Source organism: Lepidochelys kempii, chromosome 27 (assembly GCF_965140285.1).
Source record: "Lepidochelys kempii isolate rLepKem1 chromosome 27, rLepKem1.hap1, whole genome shotgun sequence".
Classification (NCBI taxonomy): Eukaryota; Metazoa; Chordata; order Testudines; family Cheloniidae; genus Lepidochelys; species Lepidochelys kempii.
In genome coordinates, this window is record NC_136406.1 from 9,640,171 (window position 1) to 9,656,404 (window position 16,234).

Below are 16,234 nucleotides of genomic sequence, written 5' to 3' on the forward strand. Positions count from 1 at the left end.
TGGGAACCGGGGCTCTGTGCCTCGTTTGCTTTGAAGCAAACCCTTCTCCCTGCCAACAGAACAGAGCTCCCCTTGCAGAGCTGTTCCTGGTTTCTTTCTGGAATCTGGATCTTGCAGCCAAGCAAGCCTATTTCCAAGGAGAAGTCAGCTCTCTGGGCTGGGTTTCATGCTCAGTGAATTCCTCTTAGGCCCGGGCCAGCTGTCTGAGTGAAAGTGACTAGTTTCTGCTGGAGAAAGGCAAGGCTGGAAAGGCTCTGTCCTGGAGCTGGGCTTTAACCGGCCCACGTGTTGAGCCAGATGGCACCAGGTTGAGCCAAACGCATTTTGGAAACTGCTGCTGCAAGCCAGCGGCTGCTTCGCAGGGGACAAAGTGTTCTTGGGATCGTATTTATGCTGATGATTATGAATCCGGTCTGGAGCCCTGTCAGCGCACCTCCATCCTGGCCTGAAACGTCGGGACAAAAATCGTTTCGGGTCGAACAAACTTTTATTTTGAAGGGGTTGGGGAAAAAATCAAATAAAATGGACGTAAAATTTGAAACCAAAAGTCGTTTTGACTGGAAAAAGCAGCGTTTTTCGGTTTTCTCTTTTTCCGGCTGAAACAATTTGGCAGATTTGGCGTGAATTGCCACAATGCTTTGGGGGACCCGACAATGCGTTGGGTGTTTTCGTTGGGGAAAAAATAAAAGTTTTGTCAAAAAAATATCACCCCATTCTAGTCAGGAGAGCCGGGGAGGAGCGTCTAGCGAGGTGACTGCTGAAGGAAAGGGGCACATTGTGTCACAATGCCATTTTAGCTTGCCCCCGCAGACCTTCCTGCTCCTCTGGCCAACTAAGGAAGCTGCCTGGGCACAATTCCCACTGCAGGGGTCCGGGGGCTCTTTCCAGGAAGCCTGGACTAATGTCTGCATCCCCCCAGGTCCCTTCCCTGCTTCACTCCGGCTCTGTTTCTTGCAGAGAGTGACATCAACTACTTGCTGAAAATGGCCTTGGAGAAGATTGCCTTTCTCCCCTTCGGTTACCTCATCGACCAGTGGCGCTGGAATGTCTTCAGTGGCCGCACCCCCCCTAGCCGCTACAACTATGACTGGTGGTATCTGAGGTAAAGGGCACGCTGGTGTGAATGCACACACACGTGTGGTTGATGAACATGTGTGTGCATGCGTGTTTCTTCCCACACAGGTGTGTGTGGGTGTGCACCTGTGCGCCCATGGGTGTGAGCATAAGTGAACATGCATGTGTGAAGCGTGAATAGTTTTGTGCTGTTTCTGGTTTGAAAGATGCACCGTGCAAACAGATGGTGATTGCTTGTGAGTTGACCGGATTAGTTCACCCTCGGCCCCAGCATGGGCTGAAATGAATAGAGACAGTGTAGTTGCAATTTTACCCTTGAGAATGGGCTGGGACAAATGTGGCTGGAGAAAAGAAGAAACTGACCCAAATGTCAGTCCCGAACCTTTCATTGATGTGGCTAGGTCAGGTGCCTTTGGGCAGCCATTGTGGCCACCTTTGCACTCGTGCATCCTGGTTGGGATCGGAAGGGGAGGAACCTTGTGACCAACGGGGAATACCAGAAATCTAACAAGAGAGCATGTTCTTAGCTTTGGGACCAGGCCAATACTCTGGTAAATGAATGGATGGATGGATGGATAGGTATGTATGTGGGTGGGTGGATGGGTGGGTGTATATGTGGGTAGGTGGGTGAATGGATAGGTATGTATGTGGGTGAGTAGGTGGATAGATAGATGGGTATGTGGGTGGGTGGATGGATACGTGTATATGTGGATAGATAGATGGGTATGTGGGCGGGTGGATGGATACGTGTATATGTGGATAGAAGGATGGGTATGTGGGTGGGTGGATGGATACGTGTATATGTGGATAGATGGATGGGTATGTGGGCGGGTGGATGGATACGTGTATATGTGGATAGATGGATGGGTATGTGGGCGGGTGGATGGATACGTGTATATGTGGATAGAAGGATGGGTATGTGGGCGGGTGGATGGATACGTGTATATGTGGATAGATAGATGGGTATGTGGGCGGGTGGATGGATACGTGTATATGTGGATAGAAGGATGGGTATGTGGGTGGGTGGATGGATACGTGTATATGTGGATAGATGGATGGGTATGTGGGCGGGTGGATGGATACGTGTATATGTGGATAGATGGATGGGTATGTTTGTGCGAAGATGGATGGGTGTGTTGGTGAGTGGATGGATGGGTATGTGGGTGGGTGGATAGGTGGGGGAGTGTATATGTGGATAGATGGATGGGCATGTGGGTGGGTGGGTGGATGGATGGATGAGTAGGTGGGTGGGTGTATATGTGGATAGATAGATGGGTATGTGGGCGGGTGGATGGATACGTGTATATGTGGATAGATGGATGGGCATGTGGGCGGGTGGATGGATACGTGTATATGTGGATAGATGGATGGGTATGTGGGCGGGTGGATGGATACGTGTATATGTGGATAGATGGATGGGCATGTGGGCGGGTGGATGGATACGTGTATATGTGGATAGATAGATGGGTATGTGGGCGGGTGGATGGATACGTGTATATGTGGATAGAAGGATGGGTATGTGGGCGGGTGGATGGATACGTGTATATGTGGATAGATAGATGGGTATGTGGGCGGGTGGATGGATACGTGTATATGTGGATAGATGGATGGGTATGTTTGTGCGAAGATGGATGGGTGTGTTGGTGAGTGGATGGATGGGTATGTGGGTGGGTGGATGGGTGGGGGAGTGTATATGTGGATAGATGGATGGGCATGTGGGTGGGTGGGTGGATGGATGGAAGAGTATGTGGATGGATGGACAGGTGTATATGTGGATAGATGGACGGGTGGATGGGTGGATATGTGGATAGATGTATGGGTATGTTTGTGCGAAGATAGATTCATGGATGGATATGTGGGTGAGTGGGTGTCTGGATGGATGGGGGGGTGTATATGTGGATAGATGGATGGGTATGTGGGTGGGTGGATGGATGGATGGATGGATGGATGGGTATATATGTGGATGGATGGATAGATGAATATGTGAGTGGTGCATGGGTGTATATGTGGACAGAGGGACGGATGTTTGGGGGGTGGATGGATAGAAATATCTGAAATTAAGCCCCAGACACGTTCAGGGCTGTTCATCACTATAGCTTCCCCTCTTCCTTCTTCTTGTTTCCTCTTTACTATGCACACACCGGGGGAGGGGGGAGGGGCTCATGTGTCCGATTCTTTCAGGCCCCTGCTAATGCTGTTCATTTTGTCCCCCCAACCCCTTTGTTTTACAGAACTAAATATCAGGGCATCTGTCCTCCCATTGCAAGGAACGAAACCAACTTTGACCCTGGTGCAAAGTATCACATCCCTGGCAACACCCCCTACATCAGGTACTTCGTGACTTGCTTCTCGGACCACTGGCATGTGCGGGTGCGCTGGGCCAATCCACCAGCCTGAATTTGACGAGGCTCCACTCTAGTCCTTTGTGGCACGTTTATCTGTATCACAAAAGCCACAGGAAGTGGCTGCAGCTTGCTGTGTGGATCAGGCAGCGTCCTCCAGACCCGCAGCGAGGGGCACCTACAGGTCATACCTATCTGTCTCTCCGGCTGGGAGTTCTGTAGGCCAGGATAGTGGCCCACTGGCAAAGCTGCGTGGGACCCTGCACTGGAATAATAAGGGGTGAACTATGCCATGTACTAGCTAAGCTGATGCGTGGCAGGGCCCCAGTGAGCCTTAAAATTAGTGACAGTTCCTGGAGACTCTCATATACAGCCTGGGTAACCTAAAGTTATTCGATGCTATTGCCCCTGATACTCACAATGTTTGTAATGGCACAACACATAGAATCACCATCGGCAGAGCAGTGTGGGGAGCCCAGGTTTGCAATGACAGGGGGTGCTGTGGGTCAGGACTGGGGTACAGCACAGTGTGGGGAACCCAGCTCTGCAGCGTCAGGAGACCAGAGTACAGGGCAGTGACGGTGAAATGTACACAGTGCTTCTGTCTGATCCCAGTGCTGTCTCTCGTCTCCTCCCCTTTGTCAGCACAAAAACCCCTGGTCGGACTCTGAAACAGCCTAATCGCACCAGTCACCATCGGGGCCCTTTATTGTTCAGGGCCTAGAATGATTCCAAAGATGTGAAGAATGTAAATGGCAGGAGGCAAAAGTACTGGGGCTGGTCTCTCTCCCCCATTCCCATGCAGCCAGTTTAAAACAAACGAAAGGAAGTATTTCTTCACACAACGCAGTCAACCTGTGGAACTCCTTGCCAGAGGATGTTGTGAAGGCCAAGTCTATAACAGGGTTCAAAAAAGAACTAGATAAATTCATGGGGGATAGGTCCATCAATGGCTATTAGCCAGGATGGACAGGAATGGTGGCCCTAGCCTCTGTTTGCCAGAAGCTGGGAATGGGCAACAGTGGATGGATCACTCGATGATGACCTGTTCTGTTCATTCCCTCTGGGGCGCCTGGCACTGGCCACTGTTGGAAGACAGGATACTGGGCTAGATGGACCTTTGGTCTGACCCAGTATGGCCGTTCTTATGTTATTATGGCACTTGCTTTCTTCACAGGTATTTTGTGAGCTTTATTCTGCAGTTCCAGTTTCACAAGGCCCTGTGCCAAGCTGCCAATCACACCGGCCCCTTGCACACCTGTGACATCTACACATCTAAAGAGGCAGGAGCGAAACTCGGGTGAGAGCCGAGGGAGGTTTTGGGAAAGAAGGGGGTGAGCTGCTCAGCCCGGAGCCCCAACCCTAGCAGGGTGGTTAGAAAGGACCACAAGAGGTCACAAAAGGCATGGGGGGCGGGGTGTCTTCATTCTCCACTAGCCTCTCTCATTGGTTCCCTCTGAAGCATCTGGCACTGGCCACTGTCAGAAGACATGAGATTGGGCTAGAGGGACCGTTGGTCTGAGCCAGAATGGCTGTTCTTATGGGATCAGTGCATCGGTTCATCTGGGGGATATGTGATGGCCTTGCTCCCTACAGGCTGGAGGTCCAGGAGGCTGTCAGTCCCTACACTAGGACTAGCTGGAGATTAGCCTTTAGCTCAAGTGGTAGTGTGGCTGTTTTAAACGCCTGAATCCCTGTTCAAGTCCCAGCTAAGGGCACGTTCTCCATACAGGGATGGGTGCCCTCTGTGAAAGTGGCAGGGATGTGTGTAAAGACTTTACTTTCTGCAAATCCAGCACTAATGTAAGTTGATGCAACTCCAGGCCTGAACGAAGCCCAAAAACAGAAGGTCCAGCTGTCCAATTTTTAAAGACACCTAAGTGATTTAGGGGCCTGGGTGTCATTTTCCAAAGTGACTTAAGCACATGGTGAGAAGAGATGCTCCTCTGAGCCTGGGGTGGCCAGTTGATCCCCTGAAGCCTGAGAATCGATTGCCCATAACACTGGCTGCAGTGACTCAGGACAGACTGTTAGGAAGCCGGGCACAAACCCCAAACTGACTGTGAGTTCTACACTTAAAGCTCATCAACCAATTACCAAGTGTGAACTCCTCAGGCACTAATAACAACATATGCATGGAGTCACAGACAGTCCCCTTCGACACCCCCACCCACCTCACCACCCAGGTGAAGATACTTTTGTGACAGATGGTCCCTTATGCCAAGAATCACAGCAATATTCAGGTTAGTCTCAGTCTCAAAGGACCAGTCACTTACCCCAGGTCAATTGCACCTTAGCTCTCACACTAAAGACAACACTTGTAGCCAATATTATAATAAACTATATAAAGATTTATTAAGTTGGAAAAGGAAATTAGAGAGTTATTTACAAGGTTAAAGCAGGTAAAGATATATAAACAAATCAGTTACAATCAAGTTTCAAAAGGTAATAGAAGTTCTATAATCAGCAAGCTGTATATGTCCTTTAGAGCTAACCCAGGGTAAGCAGCTGGGAAACTCTTGCTTATGTCTAGAAAACCCTTGCGCCCCAGCATCCAAGCAGCATAGAGATACCAGGTTCCTTTTGTTTTGGGTTTTTATCCCCTTCCTGCCATGTCCTCTGAGCTGCGAACTCAGCTGATCAGAGGAATCCACTTACAGGACTCATCTTCATGGGAAGGAGGACAGAACAATGAAGTATTTTGTCCTCTTTAATGTCCCACAATAGTTTGTCTGGTGTCAATGGACTTTTCCTGTTGGGGAGGACGTAACACATTGTGTTGATGATCAGCACTTCACAGTAATTAATGTCTCTCTCCTGTCTGGAGAGTTACACAGTCACAGAGGCTCACAATACAACTGCTCAAATATTACACTGGGGGGTACAAATGCTATCAGTGAGATGAATGCATGCAGCAACTCACAAGCATTCTAGACACATTTTTATCATTCTAATACCTATTTTAATAACACTAACACACAGGTGAGGCAGACTTATTCCAGCTCTGTGTGTGTCAGCGTTCAATTGAGACATGGGGACTTTGGCATGAGCTGGCACCTGCTCTCCCAGCATCACACCCGTCTCTTGATGTGCAAAACTATACATGCTTTGCTTGACATGTCCATCTCATTGTCTCTTGCTGGCATTTGCTTTCCCGGTTCTCTGCAGTGAGGTGTTGAAAGCTGGCTCTTCCAAGCCCTGGCAAGAGATCCTCTTCAATATGACTGGCATGGAGAAGATGGACGCTGGGGCCCTCCTGGAGTACTTCAGCCCTGTGACAGCGTGGCTTCAGAATCAGAACAACAAAAGGAACGAAACACTGGGCTGGCCGGACTTCGAGTGGCGCCCGCCTGTCCCTGAGGGCTACCCTGATGGCATCGGTAAATCCTCAGCGCTGGGTCCAGGGGTGTTGGGAGGTGTCCCCAGATGGACACAGCATGGCATTGCTACTCAGAATACACGTGGGAGGTGGGCAATGTCTCTGCTAGAGCGTGGTGAGATGGGCTAGTCCGAAATAGCACCGTGCTCCGGCTGGGCTCCGGATAGCATCACACAGTCATGTGCTTCGTGGGGCACTGCACCTTCCTTTGAAACATGCGCCATTGGCTGGACACCTGATCCACAACGAGATGGGCCAAGGGTCTCTTCTGTTAGAGTAATTCCTGCTCTCCCGATGTAACAGATCATCCATGAGGTAGCATTCTGGGCTGCATTCTGATTGGCTGACCGGTACGGTCTAGACTGCTGGGCTCAGCCTGGCTACTCCTGTCCAGATGAACAAAGGCAGATGCCTCACTAGCGTCGACCTGCTACTCTTCTGTTGGCTTCTCCTGTCACGTCCCTCTAAGGGGGCAGGAAGTGGTGCCCGCTCAGATGCGTGGAGAGCCTGTGGCACTGGATTCATGGTTTCTCCAAGGAGGTTCTGCTCACACAAGGGGAAGAGCTCATTTTCCTACTTTATCCATTGGATTTTCCCCACTTCTAGATAAAGTAGCGGACGAAGCACAAGCCAAAGACTTCTTGGGGGAGTACAACAGCACGGCCGAAGTGGTGTGGAACGCCTACAGCGAGGCGTCCTGGGCTTACAACACCAACATCACGGACTACAACAAGCAGGTCATGGTATGAGACCGGGCTGCAGGCCACAGAGTGTGACGCTGAGCAGAGGCAGGCAGGTTGTCCCCAAAGTCCATTGCAGACAAGCACAGAAAACCGGGGCAGCTCCTGCTGCTGCCAGGGGGTAGCCAAAGAGTAGCATTCATATGCTGGGAGGTGCCTTTCTCCCGTCATCCCTAAATGAGTTGGGCCTCATTTGTAGATTAGACCTAGACCTAGGTCTCTGGCCAGCCTGCAGTGAGAGCATGCCATAGCTGCCAGTATTCTTAGCGGGGGCTGCGTCTCATCACCCCAATCAGATGATCCCTTTCCTGTCCCCCCTTGGTCCTGCAGCTGGAGAAGAACCTGGAGATGTCAGCCCACACCCTGAAGCACGGCATGCAGGCCCGGCAGTTCGACTACTCTGACTTCCAGGACCAGAGCGTCAAGCGCATCCTGAAGAAACTGAGTGACATTGAGAGGGCCGCCCTGCCTGACCTGGAGCTGAAGGAGGTGAGAGGAGGGGGAGGCAGGGTGTTCTGTGGCAGCACCCAGAAGGCCCCGCTTAACATGGAGTGGATTGCGGCCTCCCACGTCTTCCATGCGGAGCTGAGACAGCATGCTGGGCGCTTCCCAAGCAGAGAAGGCCCAATCCCTGCCCCACGGGGTTCACCAAGCAAAGACTTCGTGTCCCAGCATGCAGCGCGGCTTGGCTCTTCAGATGCAGCGGGAGTATTGCATGCTGGGGTCTGTAATCTCCTATGAAAGGCGAGGGCAGCTGTGGGCTGCTTTGCATAACTCTGTGTTGCCCTTAGCTGGAGGGCTGCACCTGGGCCGGCACTGATCCTGGAAATGGAGAAGGACGAGATGCAGTACAGGGCTGATCCCAGGTTCCTGGTGGGTGAGTTACGAGTAGGTCTGGGAGATCCAGTTAGATAAAAGTAACAGGCCCGAAATTCCACCCAAAAGGGGAGCCGAACTCCTGTGTTTTTCATGATCTGGCCAGAGTACCCCAAAGTGTGCCTTCACGCGCCCTCCTTCCCTGCCCATCCGCCTCCTCCTGTCTCATCCGGCAGCACAGTCCGAGCGCAGCCCCCGCCGTTGCCACAACATCACATGAGGATGGGATGGTGGGTTCCCAGCAGGCTTGGGCAGGAGGCCCGACGCCCCCTTTAAAACACGGATTATTCCCAACCACAATAAAGAGAGTTTACTGAGCAGGTCAGAAATGCGTCCGCCCGACTCCCAGATACTCCAGTGTGACAAGCCCATTTTAAAAGAGACCCTTTGTGTTCTGTGCTATTGGGGCAGACCAAGGGGCAGGGGTGGGTGTGGGGGTGTGTGTACACCACTGCCCTCTCCTGGATGGAATCAGTACACTGATTAACCCCCCCCTCCACCCTCACCCCCGATACACAACAAATGAAATCGGTGTTTATTGGAAAGAGTTACTTGTATCTAAGGGCTTGTCTACACGGAGTTGTAATGCACACTGGGGGGGAGGGGGGTGAATTCTAAAGTGCAGTAATGTGTTGTACGTTAATTGGTCCATGTAGACGAGTGGTCACCGATCGTGATCGACTGGTCGAACCTGGCGACTCTCCCAGTCGATTGCCATCTCTGGTGGTGTAGCGGGGCTGCCGCTAAGGCAGGGTCCTTGCCTGCCACGGCCCCACGCCACTCCCAGAAGTGGCCAGTGCGGCCCCGTGGTGGGGGAAGGGGTCTCGGTGCCAGCAGAGAGGGGCAGCATGTTGGCCCCTTCCAGGAGCGGTGTAGGGCCAGGGCAGGCAGGAAGCCTGCCTTAGCCTCACTATGCTGCCAACCAGGGGCTGCCTGCGGTAAGTGCCGCCAGGCAGGAGGCTGCACCCCAACCCCCTGACCCAGCCCTGACCCCCCTCCCAGAGCCAGCTCCCCATACCCCCTCCTGCACCCCAAGCCCCAGCCCTGACCGTCCTCCCAAGCCAGCACCGTGAGCCCCCTCATGTACCCCAACCCCCTGCCCCAGCCCTGACCTCCCTCCCAGAGCCAGCACCTCATGCCCCCTCCTGCACCCCAAATCCCCTCCTGCACCCCAAGCCCCTGCCAACACCCCACATGCCCTCCTGCACCTCAGCCTGGAGCCCCCTCCCACACTGCGAACCCCTTGGCCCCAGGGTGAGGGTGGGGGAGAGCAAGCGGGGGGATGGAGTGAGTGGAGTGGGGCCTCGGGGAAGGGGCAGGGTAGATCCTGGGTTACCCTTAAATTCAAAAATTGATCTTGGGTGTAAAAAGGTTGGAGAACACTGATGTATACCCTGCTAGTGCGCCATGAAGGTTCCTGAGTGCACTTCAACACAATGCTGTTTGAAAAAATACTATGTTCAAGTACACAAGGGACCATGACAAAGCGATTACCCTTACGGAAGTATAGGCTGGAATGAGTCATGTAGCTCATGAATCATTCCAGTCTATACAAAGAGAAAGTCCTGAAACTCCCCTGATTTTTGGACAGCTGCATAAAACTCAAAAATTGCTAAAAATACCTCCCCCAATGAAATTAATAAATCCCCCAAAGCAGAAGCGCTAGTCATGGGCCCTGCTCCTCCTAACAACTCTTGGAGATTCTCCTTTAGTTCCATGTGGTGGGGTCTGTGTCCTAGGGGGAGGCTGAGTTCTGACCCTTGTCATGAAGCCCAGCCGGGAAGGTCTGAGGCCATGGATTTGGTACAGTGTCTGAGCTGGCCAGCTGATTAGTAATTAGGTCTGATCAACATTTTTCAATCAAAACTGTTTTTTTGACAGAAAAGTGTTTTTTCAACTTAATTGCTTTGCAGAAAGGATCTGCTTTCCATGGGAAAAAAATGATTTCTTTTGTTCAAAAACTGAATGTGTGAGAGTCAAAATATTTCAATGTGGACATGCTGCCATGGACCCTTGTTGGAGTTGGAGTTTGGTTGCCTCGCGCCCCCGTTCTTGTTTATTGTTTGGATTCCGCAATTGGACTCAATTTCCCATGATGCACTGCCTCCCATCCCCAGACCCTGGTGCATCATGGGAGATGTAGTCTGACACAGGAGCTCAGCCTATACAGAGAATGAGGGCATGAGGCGACTGACCTATGGCTCATTTTTCAACGGTTCTATTAGTACAGTTATGCCAGGCGTGGACTGCCACCATTAAACCACTTGGCTTCCCATGTTCTCTCTCTCGTTGAAAGAGACAGAGAGTGTTTGTGTGTGAGGGCAGGGAGGAGTATCAGCTAGTGCCCAGAGCACGGTAGCGGGACTCAGGATTCCCAGGCTCCAGCCTCCCTCCTTGTCACAGGAGAGACAAAACTCCCACTGAGGTAAATGAGGGAGATTTGCATCCTGTGGGTTGAAGATTCAGGCCCCTGGGACTTCCACTGGCTCATAGATTGAGCTTGGGGAAGTCTCGTCTCTCTGTGCCTCCATTTCCCCCCGCCATACACATGCCCTGTGAAACGTGGATGTTCATTCCCTACCTTCCCGGCAGTGGTGAGGCTGAATTCATTCATCTCTGTAAAGTGTTTTGAGATCTCTGGATGGAAGGGCCAGAGAAGGGTGGCTGGAGACAGGGAATGCTGTTGGATTGTCTCTGAGTGAAGAGCAATAAACAGGCATCTAAGTGGATACAATTTCTTTTTCAGTACAACAACATCCTCTCGGACATGGAGACCACATACAGCATAGCCAAGGTCTGCAAGGGACAGGACAAGTGCTATCCATTGGATCCTGGTAAGAGGTAGCAAGGACTCCAGGGAATGGGAGGCGCCCACTATCACCGCCCAGCACCTGAAGTTCTTTGAAGGTGCTCCAGAAATTAAAGCTAGGATCTCCATATGTGTGTGCAGCAAACTGGGAGGAAAGTGTGTGACGGTTCCCAAATGCCCGGGGAATTCCAATCGTGTCTGATCTCAGCTGCGATGGCTACAACCCAACGGAGCCCAGTATCAAATCTGGTCTAGTATCAGTGTGTTAGCAAACCCTACTTGATTGCTCTGGATGAGTTTCCACTACAGAGCATGTGAAATATAGAGGACTGGTTACATTCATATGGACAACAGAGAAAACTGTGACCAGCAAGGGTTCTCTCAGGAGGGCTTTGGGAGAGGGTGACTTAGAGGGAAAAGCAGAGTTCGAATGATGGCAGGGAGCAGCGGTCCCGTGGGGTGAGTCTAGCGGGGAGTGGGAGACGATCCCGCCAGGTGAGCTCATGGGGACGTTTGCAGTAGAGTCGAGGAGGGGAGCCTGGGAAGGTGAAGGAGGACTGGGCAATGGGAACCGTTCTGTGGTGGCTGGTCTACGGGTAGAAGAGGCTGTGGCTGGGGATGTGGGGTCAGCCGGGAACTCCAGCGGTGCCCAGGTTCTGCGATGTTACGAGGCACACCATGGTCATTTCCTCTCTTTGTAGACCTCACCGACATCCTAGCCAAGTCGCGGGATTATGACGAGCTCCTCTTCTCCTGGAAGGGCTGGCGGGACGCCTCCGGGAAGGAGATCAAAAGCAAATACAAGAGATATGTGGAGCTGAGCAACAAGGCAGCCAGGCTTAATGGTCAGCTTCCTGCTGTGGAGGTGCCTTCCCAAAGGGAGAGGGTCCACCACTCCCTAACGACACAGCCTGCTCCCGTCCCCACCCCACTGCGCTCCTGTCCCCACCCCCTGTGCCCGTCCCACCACACTCCTATCCCTGCCCCCAGTGCACTCCCATCCCTGCCCCACTGTGCTCCTGTCCCCACTCCTATCTCTGCCCCACTGCGCTCCCATCCCGCCCCTCTATAGCCTCTCTGCGCTCCCATGTCTACCCCACTGCACTCCCATCCCCTCCCCTATCCCTGCCCCACTGCACTCCCGTCCCCACCCCCTGTGCCCGTCCCACCACACTCCTGTCCCTGCCCCCAGTGCACTCCCATCCCTGCCCCACTGTGCTCCTGTCCCCACTCCTATCCCTGCCCCCAGTGCACTCCCATCCCTGCCCCACTGTGCTCCTGTCCCCACTCCTGTCCCTGCCCCCACTGCGCTCCCATCCCGCCCCTCTATAGCCTCCTCTCTGCGCTCCCATGTCTACCCCACTGCACTCCCATCCCCTCCCCTATCCCTGCCCCACTGCACTCCCGTCCCCACCCCCTGTGCCCGTCCCACCACACTCCTATCCCTGCCCCCAGTGCACTCCCATCCCTGCCCCACTGTGCTCCTGTCCCCACTCCTATCTCTGCCCCACTGCGCTCCCATCCCGCTCCTCTATAGCCTCCTCTCTGCGCTCCCATGTCTACCCCACTGCACTCCCATCCCCTCCCCTATCCCTGCCCCACTGCACTCCCGTCCCCACCCCCTGTGCCCGTCCCACCACACTCCTATCCCTGCCCCCAGTGCACTCCCATCCCTGCCCCACTGTGCTCCTGTCCCCACTCCTATCCCTGCCCCCACTGCGTTCCCATCCCGCCCCTCTATAGCCTCCTCTCTGCGCTCCCATGTCTGCCCCACTGCACTCCCATCCCCTCCCCTATCCCTGCCCCACTGCACTCCCGTCCCCACCCCCTGTGCCCGTCCCACCACACTCCTATCCCTGCCCCCAGTGCACTCCCATCCCTGCCCCACTGTGCTCCTGTCCCCACTCCTATCTCTGCCCCACTGCACTCCCATCCCGCCCCTCTATAGCCTCCTCTCTGCACTCCCATGTCTACCCCACTGCACTCCCATCCCCTCCCCTATCCCTGCCCCACTGCACTCCCATCCCCACCCCCTGTGCCCATCCCACCACACTCCCCATCCCTGCCCCAATGCATCCCCATCCCTGCACCACTCAGCTCCCATCCCCACTGCACTGTGCTCCTGACCCATCCCCTATCTCCGTCCCACTACACTTCCATCCTCACCCCTCTATAGCCGCCCCACTGCACTCCAATCCCCACCCCCTGTGCCCGTCCCACCACACTCCTATCCCTGCCCCCAGTGCACTCCCATCCCTGCCCCACTGTGCTCCTGTCCCCACTCCTATCTCTGCCCCACTGCGCTCCCATCCCGCCCCTCTATAGCCTCTCTGCGCTCCCATGTCTACCCCACTGCACTCCCATCCCCTCCCCTATCCCTGCCCCACTGCACTCCCGTCCCCACCCCCTGTGCCCGTCCCACCACACTCCTGTCCCTGCCCCCAGTGCACTCCCATCCCTGCCCCACTGTGCTCCTGTCCCCACTCCTATCCCTGCCCCCAGTGCACTCCCATCCCTGCCCCACTGTGCTCCTGTCCCCACTCCTGTCCCTGCCCCCACTGCGCTCCCATCCCGCCCCTCTATAGCCTCCTCTCTGCGCTCCCATGTCTACCCCACTGCACTCCCATCCCCTCCCCTATCCCTGCCCCACTGCACTCCCGTCCCCACCCCCTGTGCCCGTCCCACCACACTCCTATCCCTGCCCCCAGTGCACTCCCATCCCTGCCCCACTGTGCTCCTGTCCCCACTCCTATCTCTGTCCCACTGCGCTCCCATCCCGCCCCTCTATAGCCTCCTCTCTGCGCTCCCATGTCTACCCCACTGCACTCCCATCCCCTCCCCTATCCCTGCCCCACTGCACTTCCGTCCCCACCCCCTGTGCCCATCCCACCACACTCCCCATCCCTGCCCCAATGCATCCCCATCCCTGCACCACTCAGCTCCCATCCCCACTGCACTGTGCTCCTGACCCATCCCCTATCTCCGTCCCACTACACTTCCATCCCCTCTATAGCCGCCCCACTGCACTCCCGTCCCCATCCCCTGTGCCTGTCCCACCACACCCCCCTCCCTGCCCCACTCTGCTCCCATGTCTACCCCAATTCGCTCCCGTCCCCGCCCCTCTATAGCCGCCCCACTGCGCTCCCATCCCCACCCCACCGCAGAAGATTTATCAGAGGCCTCCAGCTCCCTGCGCCCAACCCTGAGCTCCTTACTCAGACACAATCCTTTTCCTCAGTGCCCAGTTCCACTGGGATTCAATGGGAACCGGGCCTCAACTTTCCTTAGGCCCCCTGGACAATCTCACTATGGCCCCAGGCGAACGCCTCGCAGGGCTTCACGGGCTTGGCTGAAGGGAAGTGGACTAAAAAGCAGCAGCCCCCAGCAAGGTCCTGGGTGTGGCCTGGGGTCTCTGAAAGCCCAGCGTGATGGGAGCTAGATGAGGGAGATGAGGAAGGCCACTTGGAGCCAACTACAATGGCTCAGTCAGCCGCCCTCCGCCCACACTTCCAGCCCCGGAGCGAGGGGGCAGGGCTGTCCCCGGGCCAGGGCTGGTGCAGCCTGTGGAGATCAGCAGCAGGGCACCAATGCGGACATGGCAGGGTGCTCACGATCTCCGCTCTCCTTCTGCATCCGGGCAGGTCACACGGACAATGGGGCCTTCTGGAGATCCCTCTACGAGACGCCCACCTTCGAAGCGGACCTGGAGCAGCTGTACCAGCAGCTGCAGCCCCTGTACCTCAACCTGCATGCCTACGTGCGCCGCGCCCTCCTCAACAAATACGGGCAGGAGCACATCAACCTGAAGGGCCCCATCCCAGCTCACCTGCTTGGTAAGACCCCCCCCTGGGCACGCCCGGGGCCGTTGCATCTCTTGGGACATTATTGTCTGGGCGCTGGGATGGCCAGGGGCCACTGACGTCTGAGATGGACCTCCTTCTCCTTTGCCCCCACCCCGGAGACCTAACACCCCATCCTCCCAGCTGGCTCCAGTGGCCAGTTTTCCGTGGGGCAGTGAATCACCCTGTTAATGTGGGGGTGATGGTGCTAGTGGGTAAGGGCCCATTGGAACGAAAGGGCCCCCATCCTCTGGAAATCAGGGCCCATTGTTAGGGCCCAGACTTCCCCACAGGCCCGGTGCTCACCGGTGGGGCCCGGCTTTGCAAAGAGCCCAGCACACAGAGTGCTGCACCTGACAAAATCGCCCAGAGCTCTCTGCGAAGTCTGGCCCCGGGTATCAAACTCGGGGCATCTAACCGTGGGAACTGTCTGATCTACCGCGAGTCCCAGCGAGCCGGCTGCCAAGGCAGGAGTCCTGCTTTGCAGTCCGCTGCGCTACATACTGGGTGATGTTTTCCCGCCTCTCTGGGCTCTTGGCCCCAAGCTGAAACTGGGTATCAAAGCCAGGCCAGCTCCATTTCTGTCTCTCTGGCCCCATCGCTGCACTATCAGAGCATCTCACAAGCTTATATGTGAGGGAGGGCAGGGCATGATCCCCAGAGTGGCTAAGGCCCAGATCCTCAAAGGTATGCAAATTCCTAATGTCCATAGAACTCAAGAGAAGGCAGGAGCCTAAGTACCTGTGAGGACCTGAGCCTAAGACACTTGTCCAAGGTGACCCAGGAAGTCTGTGGCAGAACAGAGAATTGAAGCCAGGTCTGCTAAATCCTAGGCTTGCACGCTAACCACTGAACTGTCCTTCCTTTCACTGATGGCAGTGGAGTTACATTGGCTTTCGCCAGGTCTCTCAGCCAGGACCTTTTAGTACAGAAAAGGGACTCATGGAGTCATGTGTTACCCCGAGAACAGGGTTGCATTTGAGAACAGGAGGAGGATTTCTGGCTGGGAGGAGGACGGGAAGAGCAGGGAGGCTGACCAGCTCCCTTCCCCTCTTTGCAAGCCAGGGCTGAGGCTTTCAGAGCCACCCCTGGGATTCCCTTTACAGGCATCCAAAGCCCTTAGGCATCTTTGAAAATAGCCTAAGGGAGTGACGTCCCTTCTGGCTCCAGGGCTG

The 16,234-nt window shown here is 54.7% G+C and overlaps 1 protein-coding gene across 1 annotated transcript in view; it reads left to right on the top strand.

Annotated features, from left to right (window-relative positions):
• The window catches only part of ACE (angiotensin I converting enzyme), a 59,536-nt gene that overhangs the window by 34,934 nt on the left and 8,368 nt on the right, over positions 1-16,234 (top strand). Inside the window, exons 9-17 of the mRNA XM_073326207.2 lie at positions 958-1,102; positions 3,306-3,404; positions 4,594-4,716; positions 6,585-6,796; positions 7,402-7,538; positions 7,866-8,024; positions 11,158-11,245; positions 11,922-12,065; positions 14,862-15,053. Of these exons, the coding sequence (XP_073182308.2) occupies positions 958-1,102; positions 3,306-3,404; positions 4,594-4,716; positions 6,585-6,796; positions 7,402-7,538; positions 7,866-8,024; positions 11,158-11,245; positions 11,922-12,065; positions 14,862-15,053 (1,299 nt within the window). The remainder of the gene's footprint in view (positions 1-957; positions 1,103-3,305; positions 3,405-4,593; positions 4,717-6,584; positions 6,797-7,401; positions 7,539-7,865; positions 8,025-11,157; positions 11,246-11,921; positions 12,066-14,861; positions 15,054-16,234) is intronic.